Source organism: Hyperolius riggenbachi, chromosome 2 (genome assembly GCF_040937935.1).
Source record: "Hyperolius riggenbachi isolate aHypRig1 chromosome 2, aHypRig1.pri, whole genome shotgun sequence".
In the NCBI taxonomy this organism is placed as follows: domain Eukaryota; kingdom Metazoa; phylum Chordata; class Amphibia; order Anura; family Hyperoliidae; genus Hyperolius; species Hyperolius riggenbachi.
In genome coordinates this window covers 80,482,914-80,498,449 of record NC_090647.1, presented here as the reverse complement: position 1 = coordinate 80,498,449, position 15,536 = coordinate 80,482,914, and the positions used below count along the sequence as shown (strand labels likewise).

Below are 15,536 nucleotides of genomic sequence, written 5' to 3'. Positions count from 1 at the left end.
ACCTTACAAATCAGCTGATCAAACTGATCACAGGCTTCTTCACGAGTTCTAAGCAATGCCATCCCTAGTCCACATTCACTAGAACAATGTCATTTTAACGACTGCACTATCTCTACCCAACTAACGTTTGAGTTGATTCGCCGGACAGATCGGGCAAAATGCCTGTCGTTGGCTACATTTTTGCACACCGCTGTCTTTAGTGAAAATGTCAGAAATAAAAAAGCTGTACATTCATTTAAAAGTTGCTATTATCCTGGTAGCCATCATCATAACGTAAACTTCACTTAGTAATATAGTGCAAGCTAGCGAAGTTATTCATGTTAACTTGCAAGCTAGTTTATCTTTAGTGACTCCCTTTAAAAAAAAGCAAAGCAATAGGATGGATATAACATCCAAGAACAAAAAAAAAAAAACAAGAAGATGTCAACAAAAGCAGCCTTAGCATTCCTAAAAGGTGACTAGACAGGTTCTCTTTCAGTCTTCTTGAACGTACTAGCTGTATATTCTCTCACCTCAGTCCAGTACTGCTGTTTTGTTTCAGAGTCCATGTGTGCGAATCCTCCGAGTACCAGGGCCTTCATCAGCGTCCTCTGTACAGAGCTGGACAGGAAGTGAAGGGGAGGACTCCTCCGTGCAAACTGCTTGGCCAAATTCCACCAGTTCTCACACTGGATGACCACATTGGCCCTGCAAAGCAGAAACTCCAGAGTCACCGACATGTCCCAGCTTCAATAAGTGCATACAATAAAAACCTTAAAGTGGTCTGAAAGTCAGCATTTCTACTTTGCTCCTTACTGCTTCAAAGCTACTATTCCAGAAAAAAATTGTAGCAGAACATCACTGAAATGGTTAAACACAGCACTTTGTCCTGCTATCAAAAGGCTATTCAGCTTTACATCTGCATCCAGACTGGAGATAACAATATTTGTTTGCATTCCAATGTTGATACATTTGTGTGTAACAAGTAAAAAAAACTCTGAAAAGCTGTCTCAGCTACAGGCACACACACTCAGTTCAGAACAGCTCATTAGAAGATTTTAATATATAATAAACAGCAGTTGGAATAAAATGCAATGGCAGCTTTCAGGGCAAGATAAACTACACTTTGGGAACTTGTAATTTGTAAACAGACAATATTACTTGTGCACAAAAGCAAATATGATAACTGTATGAGTAATAAAAAGTAGAAAAACACATTTTTTATTGAATGATATGGCAGGGTTTCAGACCACTTTAATGCATACTAAATGTGTCTGTAAAGATAAACAGGTATTTAAAAAGGAACTGTAACTACCTGACCTACAGACCTAAAGTAGAATGCAGTCAATTATTCAGGATATACTACGTCATAAGAAGATCGCAAAATGGGTCGCACCACTTACTACAATTACTGGTAATTAGGATTCCCCACCTCCCAATATTGTTTTGTAAAGAACCTTTGAGCAGGTCTGCGGGAGATTTAAGGGGATAGGTCTGTTTTTTGGGAGAATATAAAATATGACTCATAGGTCATTCATTAGTATAAAACTATAAATTATCAATACATCTAAAAAATTAGACAGAATACATATAACACTCGGAAATAAAAAGAACCATGCCATAAAACTAATAGATTGCTCCATATTTAAAGAGGAACTGCAGTGAAAATAAAGGATTAAATTGCTTATTTTTTACAATGTTTATTTGTAGATTAGTCAGTGTTTGCGCATTGTAAAATCCTTCCTCTCCCTGATTTACATTCTGAGACTTCTCACTGGTGGGGACAGCTTAAGTTCTGCCAGGTGATCTGTATCAAATGTTTGCTACTGAGAGTTCTATGCACAGAGGGAGATACAGCTTGCTTGGCAGTTGGAAAAAGCTGATGTTTCCCACAATGCAATGAGCTTCACAGACAGCAATACCGCCGTGCTTGTGCCAGAAGAGCAGCACAGCCCCAATGTGATTACCAACAAGCCCTTATTGGTAACCTTTGCGAGGTCTGCGCTAGACAATGGGGGACAGCAGAAGGGTATTGGGAGTCTCTATAGGATCCAGAAGCTTCCCTAATCGTAGGTAAGTATGTGTTTTGGAATCCGAGACTAAACTTGTGTACACTTTCAGCACATATGGAAACCATATATGAACTCATGATAGAGCCTGGGACCATTGCTAGACAGCCAGAATAGATACCCAAGTACTTATGTAGGAGCAGTATTTATTTAAATAATTTTTAAACCATGTAGCCAGCCTAGCGATAGCTACATTATTCCCCCCCCCCCCCCTACCTGAGGCATCGTACTCACCTTTCCGATCGCTTCCGGAGCATTAGCCCATCCGGAAATCCCGTTTCTTCTCCCGTCGTCATGGTAACGATCGTGATGACGTCACCGACGTTGTGACGTCATCGGGAGTCCCAATCCACTCCGCAGCGCTGTCTGGCACTGATTGGCCACGCTGCGCAGGGATCTCGGGAGGGGGGCCCTTACGCGATGGGTAGTGGTGCATCGGCGGCGATCGTTCCCCACACGCAGCTAGCACTTTGCTAGCTGCGTGTTTTTTTAAAAAAATTGTTAAAATCGGCCCAGCAGGGCCTGAGCGGCGCCATCTAGCGGTCATGGACAAGCTGAGCTCGTCCATATCGCTAAGATGGTTAAGAAGATGGAGGGTAGGCAGAACTGCGCATTTCTGAAGCTTCAGCACCTTTCCCATTCATCTAGGACAGCTTTTCTCAACCTTTCTACCCTGGAGGAACCCTGCAAATAACTTTGGGATATCAGGGAACCCCTGCAAACAATTTTTTGATCTCGAGGAACCCCCGCATTTATTCTGGAGGAGGCATGGTCTTTAAAAGTATGTGTGGCTGTTTATTTCACTACCCCATATTACACTGCCACTCATTATACTGTCTCCTAACCCCCAATTTAGTGCTTTTTGTTGAAGTATCACCTATTATAATGTGCTCTATTATACTTCCCCCACGATGGGGGAAAATGCCAAGGAACCCCTGCAGAGTACTCAAGGAACCCTGGTTGAGAAAGCCTGATCTAAGAGTTAGAAGGCTGCTTGGCATTTTGAGTCAATTCTAATGGTGCCCATACATTGTACAATTATTTTCATCCAATCTTACCATTTCTATGTAATACAAGGGAACTGCCTAAATTATCCTTTGAGTATATTCACTTACTTTACCCTTATACTACAAATGGTAAGATTGGATGAAAAAAAATTGTACCATGTATGGCCACCATAAGGCACATCTATGGGTCTCCATACATTTCCTCATCCTTATGTAGATAGACAATCATGTGCCAGTAATAAAAGGTATAGCATTGATAGCCTCCCGTTACTTACCGTTCTCTCCTTTCCACCAACGCTACCAGTAACTGCACAGTGTCGTTGGCCAGCTCCTGCTCAGAGCTCCACACTGACAGATTGCTGATCACTTTTTCCAGCAGATACCCAATGATCCACTGGGATCCTTCTGTGTCAGCTCCGAAAGCTGTATTTAAAGGTAAGCTTATCTACAAGACACAATGTGCAGAGAAGGTCATTAGTGCAAGGTTAGCCCTCAGCAGGCAATATCATATACAGATACTACAGTGCGCTCTTTACCTGGTCATACAATTTTTCATCTACGAGAAGATACGTCTTCGCCCACCGTTTCAGGAACCACACAATGTCCTTCCCCATCTGAGGACTCAAGAGGTGCGTTAAGTTTGCTCTAGTGGCGCGGGATTCTACTTCTGAGGCTCTCAAGACGGCGGAGAGTAACCTGAATTGTAAACATTTAGAACAGTAAAATGATTAAATAGGCCACACATCCCTAAACAATCCAAACCATCGAGCCACTTACTGCATCTCTAATGCCTACACTGTTTTAACATGAATCTTAAACGTTACAAAAATATTCGTGTTTCCCTGAAAATAAGACAGTTCCTGTGCTGTGTGTCCTCCTGTCTTTCCCACTGTGACCGCCTCGTCCTCTGCTGGATCTACCTCTTGTGTGCCTCTATCCCCCTTGTACCTTTAGTGCACCCCTCTGTTCCCGTATCTCCCCCATGTCCTCCACTGTCTCCCTGGATACTCTTCTTACCCCCAAGTTCCATGCTGCGGTGTCCCAGAGCTTCTTCCCCAGCCTATGGGAAAGAAGTACAGCAACTAGTGTTTCTACTGGAGCCAATGGTCTCGCAGGCGGGACCATGGCTCCATTATTGGGCCAATCACTGCACTCACTGAGTAGTAGCGAGTGCAGTGATTGGCCCAATGATGGAGCCATAGCCCCAACCCAAGATACCATTGGCTCCAGTAATATCACAATATTTCAGGATAGTGTTTATATTTTGAGCATGCTCAAAATTTTTGCTAGGGCTTACTTTCGAGGGATGTCTTAAATTTCGGGGAAACAGGGTATTCCCAACAGAAAATTATTCGCTCGCTTTCATCTGTGTCACCATTGGATAGATTTACCCCCTTCCTATCAATACAGGACATGAAGGAAATATTTTGATACAGGAACACAGCATTAAATACCCAAAGTAATTGTAACCCCTTTCTAAGCTACTTGAATACCGGTACCCACTGCCTAAACAAGCAAAGAAAAAAATCATAAAGGAACTTAAAAGGAAAAATGCTATTTTTCCCCCACACCCGAACTAAAGTCTGACACTTCAATAAAATCTACAGTCTCCCCAGTAATGGTAAGCTGCACACAAAGGACTTGGCGTCGTGAGTGTGTAGCGGACCAGAATCTGTGTGCCTTCACGGTTCAGGAAATCCAATCTCCACACTGGATCCGGTACTTCTCACTAAAAATGCTCTTTATTGAAAAAACTTAAACCATAAAGCAAAAGCTAGAAAGTGGCTTATTAGTAAGAAGTGAAAGATCCAGTGCGGAGATAATATGTACATACTTCAGATTATTTGAATCCTATCAACAATATCCACAATTGGCTATATTGTATTCAGTGGCTGGATAGTGTAATGGTTAAGGGCTCTGCCTCTGACGCAGGAGACCAGGGTTCGAATCACGGCTCTCCATGTTCAGTAAGCCAGCACCTATTCAGTAGGGGACCTTAGGCAAGTCTACTGCCTATAGAGCGCGTCCTAGTGGCTGCAGCTCTGGCGCTTTGAGTTCACCAGGAGAAAAGCGCGATATAAATGTTATTTGTCTTGTCTTGTATTTAAGTGGGGTTATACTCCCAGAACTAAAATGTCAGCAACTACTCTTAATTAAATAAAAGAACATTTGAAAGTATTCCCTGTTTGTGTAAATGTGTATTTTCACTGCAGTGAGCAGTAGAGGTTTGCTAATCTCTGGTCATCGGCAAAGGCAAGAATCTCCCTATGCCTGTTTTTTCACTCTGCCCACCTCCCTCTGCTGACTCAGCTGTAGCCAGGGCAATGTGTTTATTCAGCAGAGGGAGGGAGGCATAGTGAAGACATATGGAGAGCGTCAGCCTGTAATGATTACATTTGCCGATGACCATAGGTAAGCAAGCCTGTACTGCTCTCTGCAGTTAAAATTAACAATTTTATACACTGGGAATGCTTATAAATGTTCTTTTATGTAACTAAGTAGTTACCAAAATTTTAAATTTGGGAGTAAAATTATTTAGTATTTATATAGCGCCGACATATTCTACAGTGCTTTACAAAGTATATTATTATTAAATGCAGGACGTGACTCTTGCACCTTGGAATCTTTAGGGAAACAAATTTGGACATGAGTCATGTCGAAGAACCAGAAGTGGTTTAAGTGAGGTACGACATATAAAATTTAACTGAATGAACATATTTGACAGCAAAGGCAGAACAGTTATATGCGATACACAGTGTTACTTGTTTTATTTTATTTTTTACGGTCTCCTACAAACCCCGTTGTTGCATTTATATGTGTTTAGTTTTTGGTGCTCCCAGATTTCTACTTTACAGCTCATTAGACTGACCTGATCACAGAGTCCGTCCTGTTACATCCTGGAATAGAGGACGCCTTCTCTCCAGGAGATCCAAGGATCTGCAGCGTTGTGTTGATGTCTACGTCGTTTGATTGTTTAATTGAGTACTCCATTATTTCTGGAGGTATTAATGGAGTCTCACCCTGAGCATCGTCCGCTAAGAGGTAGCCTGCACAAATAAAATGGATAGACAGGAGTGAAGAGATCTTTCGAGCGTAACTTGGGAAGCTTGGGATTACTTGGCAGCTCAGGGGGGGGGGGGGGGGGACTTGTGTGAAGCAAACACACAGGACTGCAGGCTGTGGCAGTTCACACTTCACACTGCTCTAATGAAACAAGATACACAGGAGCTGAGATGGTGTAAACTAATTTGACCTCACATGTGAACTCTTCCTAGAAGTTCCCAGACTAACCCCGTCTGGAGCCCGACCTATGGGGTGACTTGGCTGCATGACACCAGTGACACTCTCTGAGGACAACCTCAGGTCTCTGCAGAACAAACATCACTTTGGAACAGCAGGAAAGCATATTTCCTTACCTGTAACTAAAATTAACCAATGAATGTCCTCGTACAGGTCATCCAGCACTTTATTATCTGATGAGCCTGACCCCGGCGAGGCCAGTAAATGCTGCTGATGCCGCTGTAGCTGCCCATGAAGTCTCGTCACTCTGTCCTCCAACAAGCTGAAAGACAAAGAATTCTGCATTCTAAATAAGGCATGTATGCTTAATGTGAGTAAAACACTGCTACTTCACTGGGTCTTATACCCTCTGCATTACAGTAACCTTTGTGATCACCCACCCCCTGCAGGAGATTATGTAGAAAGCTGTGAGCTAAACTCAGATATTCCTCTTTGTTCCAAAAGTTTAGCCACAGCATGATAACCTTTCTGGGAAAAAAAAAAAAATCTGTATTACAGTTTATAACAATCCTAAAAAAAACAAAAACAAAATCTGAAGTTTTACTTGGTTTCACATTTGCACAAGCCTCAGTGTTTACTATATGGAGAGCTGCCTTGGCAGCGCTTCTGCACTCTACTCACAGTTTCTAAAAAGAACTAATTAGACATATTAATCTGCCTAAATAAACACAGAAAAGTGAATTTATTCAAACATGTTTCATTGTGTGCTGTGCAAAATGGGTAGAGTTAAGTACACACGTCTGATATTTCTGAACGACTTGTCGTTCGACTTGTCGTTCAAACCGGTCATTTGAACGACAGTTTGGCGTGTGTACAAGCGATTGTTAGACTGATAGCAGCAGTTTTGACTGATCCACTTGGCGGACCCGTGGACTAACTCTCGTTCAAATGACAGTTAGGTCCGTACAGGTGTACAAACGACTTGTTGTTTGAAAGTCTATTACTTTCACACTAAGACTTTCAAACAGTACGCTCCGGTCCACGTGGCGGTGATTGACAGTGCCGCTCGCGCAGGCGCAGCACAGGCCTACGTCATCGCCGGGGACCGGGAGGCAGCGGCGGCAAACGGCTGACGGCAAAGCTGCAGCGAGGGACATGCTGGGGAGCTTGGGGCTGGAGGAAGCCCCGGGTAAGTAGCCCTTATTGTTCTTAAAACCCGACGACTCCTTTAAAGCTGAATTATCGCATATTGCTTCTGTTTTAAGAAAGCAAACCACACCAAGCATTGTGTTTTAGTAGGAGGGCTTTTTGGTCTCTTTTAGTCCCCTATACTTTGATAGTGGTATTGGGTCACCCCGAGCTGCTGTAGTTCAGCAGTATTAAAATAAAAAACCCAACCCCCTCATTTCTCCAACCCATAAGGGAGGAGTGTGATGTTACTACATATCTGATAAACGCTTAAATAAAGGAGCGAATTCTTCTAAAATAAAATAAAATAAAACAGAAATCAGGAAAAAGGCATTGACTCGCATATAAGCCCCCTCCCCAGTATAGCCCCCTCCCCAGTATAGGGTAAATAGTCAGTGGGCACAGTATAAATAGCCAGATGATGTAAATAGCAGGGGCACAGATGCCATAAGGCAAGGTTATAAAGCAGGCTCAGGCAGTAAAGATCCTCCTGATACATAGAGAGGGCAGCAGCTTTTAATCAGTCAATGCCTGTTTGGTGAAGTATTGATTTTGATCTCCTAGCTAATCTTTCTGCAGCTTTTCAACTTAATCAGGACAGGGTAAATAGTGAGAGAAGCATGCCGTGCAGCATTGGTACCCCCACTGTGTTCTGTGTCTGTGCCAGGCAGCCCACCCCTCCCCCCACAACATGGTGTGGGGTGTGGAGTGTGTGTCAATAAGACAACTGACCCGTGTCCCATGTGGCTACAGAGTGGGTAGAGAAGCATGCCATGCAGTGCTGTGGATCCCCGCTGTGCCCTGTGTCTGCCCTTGAAACATGGTGTGAAGTGTGGGGCAATAGGATGACTGACCTGCATCCCTGTTGCAGCAGAAGCAGAGATAGAGGCATGCCATGTGCACTGGGGATCCCTGCTGTATTCGGTGTCTGTGCCCGGCTGTGTCCCGTTGTGATGGTTGCGGTGGAGCAGAGTGGAGCGCGCAATAACGTCACTTGGAGTGCCGAGGATCCCTCTTTAGTTTCTCCGTGTGTCTCTGTCATTGTGGCTCAAGACGCCACTAGATGGCGTCAGATGAGACACAGCCAGCCCATCAGAGAGGCACGGGGATCCCTGGCGATGCACGTGATGCTGTTGCTCTCCGCTCTGCTCCTGCCACAATGGGGGGGAAACAGGTCAGCCGTCCTATTGCTACATGCTCCACATCATGTTTTGGCCGGGGGGTGGACACAGACACCCAACACAGCGGGGTTTCGAGTGCACAAGGTATGCTTCTATCCCTGCTCCTGCCAACGGGGACACAGTTCAGTTATCCTATTGCCGCACTCTGGCACAGATACAGGGCAAAGCGGGTATCTCCAGCGCAAGGTAAAAATTACGTTTTGGGCCTTACACTCTTCATAGCGTAGCAGGCCCTGTGTTTAGCTGTCTAACCCACAATAATGAAATGTTAGCTTCAAATTAATTTGGCGGTATCAATTTTCTCATAGTCAATCAGTAAACATGTTTGCTGCACTGTATGACACACCGCCAGTCAAACTGTGTCCAGGGGAAGGAACATACCTTGTCAGCAGGGGTATACAGTGCTCTGCCGCTATCCTCCCCAACATGCCCACACTAGCCAGCTGATCAGAGAATAAGTCCCGGTCGTCTTCCTGAATTTCATTTATTTCTTCCTCCTCCCGGGAGGCCACACCGTTGGCAGTCTGAGAAAAAGAGCAAAGCGCAAATGAGAAATAGGAGGAGAGAGAAAATTCAACAAATTCTCCCAAAACTGACATGATCTGGCACATGAGCTGGATGGTTAGAAACTAGAATTAGACATCTACTAGAATTTAGTGACCGATTACAGTCCCCACCAGGGATACATTGAAACGCTTAGGTCACTAACCTTGTGTAATTTCAGTCATGTAACCTGTCAGTAAGGAAAAAAAAAAAGCCCATCTTGTATTCATTATTATTTGAGTAAAGGAAACCTGAATTGAGAGGGATATGGAGGCTGCCAAATGTATTTTCTTTTCAACAATGCCAGTTGCCTGGCTGACTTGCTGATCTCTGGTCAGTAGCATCCGAGTCACACCTCAAACAAGCATGCAGGTAATCCAGTTAGTGTTTAGTCAGAAACATCTGACCTGCACGATTGTTCAGGGCCTGTGGCTAAAAGGGCATAGACGAGTCGACCTGGCGGCTCGATTAGCCGATGGATCGGCTCCCGCCGCTTCCCCGCGGGCGCGCCTTATCTTCCGCTCGATTCGCCGGTATTGTCCGCCCGTGGGGATCGAGCGGGGAATCGATCCGGTGGCTCATCGGACCTGTCTGATATCAATCAAGCCATCAGCGGCTCGATTGATAAGGTGGTGTCGACCCATCTATGCCCAGCATTATGGGCAGCAGGACTGCCAGGCAACTGGAATTGTTTAAACATAAATAAATAATATGTCAGTCTCCATATGCCTTTCAATTCAGGTGTACTTTGAAAATTTAATGCAACATCCATTCAACTTTTTTAATCAAACAGCCACTAATTCACAAACTTGTTGGCAACCCTTTGCATAATGCACACTGACGTTATTACAACCCCCCCCCCCCCCCCCCCCCCTCCACGCCTAACCCTAACAACCCCGTCGATTCCTGACCTTTAATACCCCCTGCCAATTCCTTACTAATTATTCCATGCCTAACCACCCCCTGACTGATGCCCAACCACCCCACTGCCAATGCCTAACCCTTACCACCCTTCTGCCAATGCCCAACCAACCCCGCTCTGATGCCTAACCACTCCCCTGCGAATGCCTAACCGCCCTTCCTGATGCCTAATCTTAAAATTACCTCCTTCCTGACACCAAACCTTAAAAGAATACTGTAGGGGGGGGGGGGGGGGGGGGGGGGGTCGGGGCAAAATGAGTTGAACTTACCCGGGGCTTCTAATGGTCCCCCGCAGACATCCTGTGCCCACACAGCCACTCCCCGATGCTCCGGCCCCGCCTCCGGTTCAATTCTGGAATTTCAGACTTTAAAGTCTGAAAACCACTGCGCCTGCGTTGCCGTGTCCTCGCTCCCGCTGATGTCACCAGGAGCATACTGCGCAGGCACAGACCATACTGGGCCTGCGCAGTACGCTCCTGGTGACAGCAGTGGGAGTGAGGACACGGCAACGCAGGCGCAGTGGTTTTCAGACTTTAAAGTCTGAAATTCCAGAAGTGAACCGGAGGCGGGGCCGGAGCATCAGTGAGCGGCTGCGCCAACACAGGATGTCTGCGGGGGACCATTAGAAGCCCCGGGTAAGTTCAACTAATTTTCCCCCGACCCCCCTACAGTATCCCTTTAACTGCCCCTCCAAACAAAATAATACCAGATGCACCATGGAGGTTTGGGTACTGCCATAGGTGTCCATAAATATTGTTTATTGGTTGCAGGAGATGCCTGATAAGTAGCGGGCATCCCTGTAAACTGCAGCTACAAACAAAAGGGCACAATAGCGGATGCTTTACCTATAAATTATATCTGTAAGGGTCCCTATGGGGGCGGGCCAAACTTTTTCAGTGCCTCAATTTCCTGTTTCCACTAAGGGGTGGAGACCTTAACAAGGACACAAAACAGCGATAAGACCTAAACAGAGTTCCAAGTCTCCCTGATTTGAGAGACTGAAAAAAGCCTAATCCTAATTAAATTCTCTACAGGCCGAGGGATGACTGAAATCTGCCGACGTTAATTTGTGCGGAATGTGAAGCCCATGTGATAATTAAAGCGCACCCCGAGCATTAGGCGGGCGCAGGGCAGGAAATCTTCTACGCACTCTGCTACTTCTCGCCACACTTCCCGGATTCCTGTCTCTCCTTAATCTAAACCACCAAACACATCTCTTTTGGTGACTTCAAAGCTGCAGCTGCCGAGCGCAGAGAGCTTCACATCTATTTGTAAGCCCTGACTACCGCTTTGAAACCAAGTTGAGCTGCGGAATGTCAGCTGTGCTTTAATTTGTTACTTTGAGCTAAATAACTTATTTGATAGAGGAGGGCTCCCCCTGCCTATACGCGACACTTGTCGCTCCAATGACATTAGCATAATGCCCTCAGCATCTTATGTATACGAATTAACGAATTTGTAAGTCTTTGAAGGAAGGCCGGAGTATGCCAGGGATTGTCAGCCTTGCTTCCCGATTTAGAATGAATGATGCGGCGCTCGGTGAATATGGACTGGCTTGTGATATACAGTTGCACCGTTTCATCTTTATACCCGCAGTATTAAAGCGTAATGTCATGATGAAGGCCAGGCTTTGCTGTAACTACAGACAGGACAGGCTATGTCTGCCAGCGTGCTATGGTGACAAGCACCAACACATTGACATCCTGCGGACAGACGAGAGGAACACAGCAACCGTGGCGATAGCCTGCTCCCTAGACACTACGCATTTATCACAGACATATGGCCAAAAGAGATTACAGGCAAATGATTAAGAGAATTACTTAGAATGTAAAGTGGTGGTCTTATAACAAACGTTGCTTAAAATGAGCTAAAACGAGGCTCCAATCGATTAAAGTACACCATTATTTTATGACCACAGCTAGACACAAGCATGTCAGCTCTGGTAGGTATAGCATAACCTGTTAAGGGGTCCATACACCTAACAATTTTCCCGCCGATATACAGCCAATCCGATCACAGTGATCGAATCGGCTGTGAAATCGCCGCGCACACCGCTGACAGAACGATCGATTTTTGTCCGAAATCGATCGTTCCCGCCGATCCGTCCGTGCGGAAGATTTTTCTCGATCGCCGGCGGGTCGGGAGTGCGTCGATAGTGGCGTTAGAATGCCCGACGACCGACGCAATACAGCGTATTGCCGACGTAATACAGGGTATATATTACCTGCTCCGGCCGGCGCGAGTCCCCTGGTCTCTGCTGTCTTCTTCTCCGCTCTGGACGCTCAGATAATGTATGCAGGGGGAGGGGGCAGCAGCGGCAGCTCCACAGATTGTGATCGGTTTCAGGCTGAAATCGATTCACAATCTGTTTGCAGTAAGGTGGCTATACGATCCCTCTCTGATCAGATTCGATCAGAGAGGGATCTATCTGTTGGTCGAATCTGATGGCAAATCGACCAGTGTATGGCCACCTTTACAGTGAGTGTAGCTGTGATGTCATTCATTACAGGGATGACGTGGGCGGAAACTGTGGCGTTGAGGTGATGCGATTGGTGGAGGGCACAGATGATGCCACACTCTATGATTGGATGGCACAGGAGGCGTGTTTATGCAGCCGCGATGCAGACGTGGGTCTCTGCGGCATCCATCTCGGCTATTAAACTGGCTTTAATTCACACCTAAATTTTGCTACTGTATATTCTATTGGGGAGTACAACACCTTGGTAAGTTCCCCATCAGGTTCACATCATGTTACTCGCTTTGTCATTGTCCACTACCATTCGCATTGTGATTGGCTGATGTATTCTAATTCTGACATTGAAGGAGGGGTATCCCTCCATGTTTGCCAAGAGGCTTGAAACAGCAGAGCTGTCGCTGAAGCCATTTTTCTATTTGACTTTATGTAATTTTAACGGCTGATGTCATCGGTTTTTCAACAGAAGAGCCATTTTTAAATATGGTGGTGCCTTCCTGAATAGACTGCAATCCAGAAATAACGCTTTTAATAATTAAACACCACCAGTTGGGTGCAGTAGTGTCTGAATCACACAAACAACCTTGCAGCTAGTCCAGTCAGACTTCAGTCAGAACACTTGATCTGCATGCTTGTTCAGGGTCTATGGCTAAATGCGGAGGATCAGCAGGATTGCCAGGCAATGTGCATTGTTTAAAAGGAAAGAAATAAGTCAGCCTCCACATGCTTCTCACCTCAGGTGCCCTTTAAGCAAGCAACTGGCTAGAAATTGATCAGGGAGTAGTAAACATTGTACCACTTACTATATTTCCCACTCAAGAAAGATAACCACTGTGGCAAATTCCTCTCTCAGTTGCAAAAACATGCCTAAATCAATCAGAGGTGTAGCAATCAAATAGGTCAGGGTCAAAAGTACACAGGCAGATTGGAGTGATCAGCTCTGCTGGACATATAGACCTGTGTATGGCCAACTTGAGGCCAGATTATGAAACTCTCTGCATATCACCATAGAACACTTGAATACACAACGTCTTTCCTTATCAGGACACTTACCAAGTTCCGCGTACCATCGGGAGCCGCTAGATGGCACTGAATATAAGAATTAAACACTTGGACGGCATGTGGAGTAAAGAAGCCTTTGTGGAAATGTTTATCATCTTGCACCAACGTGAGCCAGGACTCAAGCAGCTTATCGTAAGCTTCCATGTACACCATGTCGTCTTTGTCAAGCTGCAAATAAAAACATGGGCAAATGAGGAGTCCAATACGACTGCAAGACATCATCTCACCTTTGTTACCATTTATAACAGTTATAGAGAGAAACGGCTGGTAGAGAATTCGAAATGATGGTCACCCACAGGAATAGTGTCTCCATCGCTTGGGCGACAGTTCGAGGATGAGTGCTAAACACAGGGTAGAGTTCCCCTCTGTTTATTGAGGAGTCAAACAGGGTTACCTGGTTTCTCAAGTGTAGGTTCTTCAGCTCTACTTTCAGTTCTGGTAGTTTACATTTGACTATATATGGTAAGGCTCTCACATACAGCAGCTAGAGTGAATAAGATTGGATGGAATGGTCACACAGATAAGAAAAGTGTCTTGTGATAACAAGCAGCTCCACTTAAAGAGATAGAGTACTATTTTTAAATCAAAATTTCAAACGAATCCTAAGGGAGGTTCGAAAACGGTGCGCTTTTGGGGATAAAGCAGGCATTTACTTACCTAGGTAGGCCGATCAGTAGCCCCCCCCCCCTTCTCTCCCCTTCTATGTCCCCAGCAGCTGTGATGCATGCTTGGACATGTAGTTCCCAATGATGTAATCACATCAATGGGAACTACATCTCCCAGCATGCATTGTACATCCCCGGAATGCACTGCATGGCCAGAGAAGTACAAATAACCAGCAGGAACCTGCGGCTCTGTGGCACGGGAAAGAGAAGGTGGAGGCATCCGAGTAGACAAGGGTGGCTACAGAGCAGTACCCCAGGTATGTAAATTTCTCCTTTAGCTATCTCCCATAGTAAACCTCCCTTAAAGAGAAACTCCGTCCAAGAATTGAACTTTATCCCAATCAGTAGCTAATACCCCCTTTTTCCATGAGAAATCTATAACTTTTTTCAAACAGACCATCAGGGGGCGCTGTATGACTGATATTGTGGTGAAACCCCTCCCACAAGAAACTGAGGACCGTGGTACTCCTGGAAGTTTCCTGTCTGTGAACCTTGTCGCACTGTGGGAAATAGCTGTTTACAGCTGTTTCCAACTGCCAAAAAACCATGCAGCAGCTACATCACCTGCCAACAGTAAAAATGTTCACTGGAGTTCCTCTTTAAGGTGCCCATTAACATACAATTTTTTTCTTTAGATAGGATCCTTTGATGCCATTTTTGTAATCATAAGTAATCGGAAGGTGATTGTCGATTGTTCCCATAAACGGTGTAATTAGGGCTGATGGGAAACATGGGCATTTTCTCTCTTCAGATAAGATTGTAAAATCCAAGTGTCAGATCTATTACATTTTCTGTTTTAATCAACCATCAAATCGTTTTGCATCATTTTTTGCCACACTGCATACTTTTCTTTACAATTCAATAGTAAAAAGTGTGTCAAAAGATCACATCTGATGAAAAAAAGCACCATTAATGGGCACCTAAAGGGGGACATTTGCTTGACAAATTTTTTTTAAAGATACTGCTCAGATTGCTTTAAAGAAAACCTGAACTGAAAATGAAAAGTCAAAATAAGCATACACAAGTCATACTTACCTTCCATGTAGTCTACTCCTCAGTGTCTTTCTCCTTTCCCGCGTCCTGTTTGTCGACTGTGATCAAGGGAATTCTCCGGCCTCCATTTTGAAAATGGCCATTACCCCATAACATCTTCCTGGTCAGCACACTGTTAAACTGTAACATCGCCCACTTGAGCCATAGGGAAACAT

The 15,536-nt window shown here is 45.0% G+C and overlaps 1 protein-coding gene across 2 annotated transcripts in view; it reads right to left on the bottom strand.

The window, feature by feature from the left end:
• The window catches only part of XPO4 (exportin 4), a 157,693-nt gene that overhangs the window by 15,933 nt on the left and 126,224 nt on the right, over positions 1 to 15,536 (bottom strand). For both annotated transcript variants that reach the window (XM_068266960.1, XM_068266961.1), the window contains exons 10-16: positions 13,655 to 13,831; positions 9,046 to 9,188; positions 6,472 to 6,617; positions 5,925 to 6,102; positions 3,592 to 3,751; positions 3,331 to 3,500; positions 513 to 687 (exon numbers count right to left, since the gene is read on the bottom strand). In XM_068266960.1, coding sequence (XP_068123061.1) covers positions 513 to 687; positions 3,331 to 3,500; positions 3,592 to 3,751; positions 5,925 to 6,102; positions 6,472 to 6,617; positions 9,046 to 9,188; positions 13,655 to 13,831 — 1,149 coding nt within the window. The remainder of the gene's footprint in view (positions 1 to 512; positions 688 to 3,330; positions 3,501 to 3,591; positions 3,752 to 5,924; positions 6,103 to 6,471; positions 6,618 to 9,045; positions 9,189 to 13,654; positions 13,832 to 15,536) is intronic.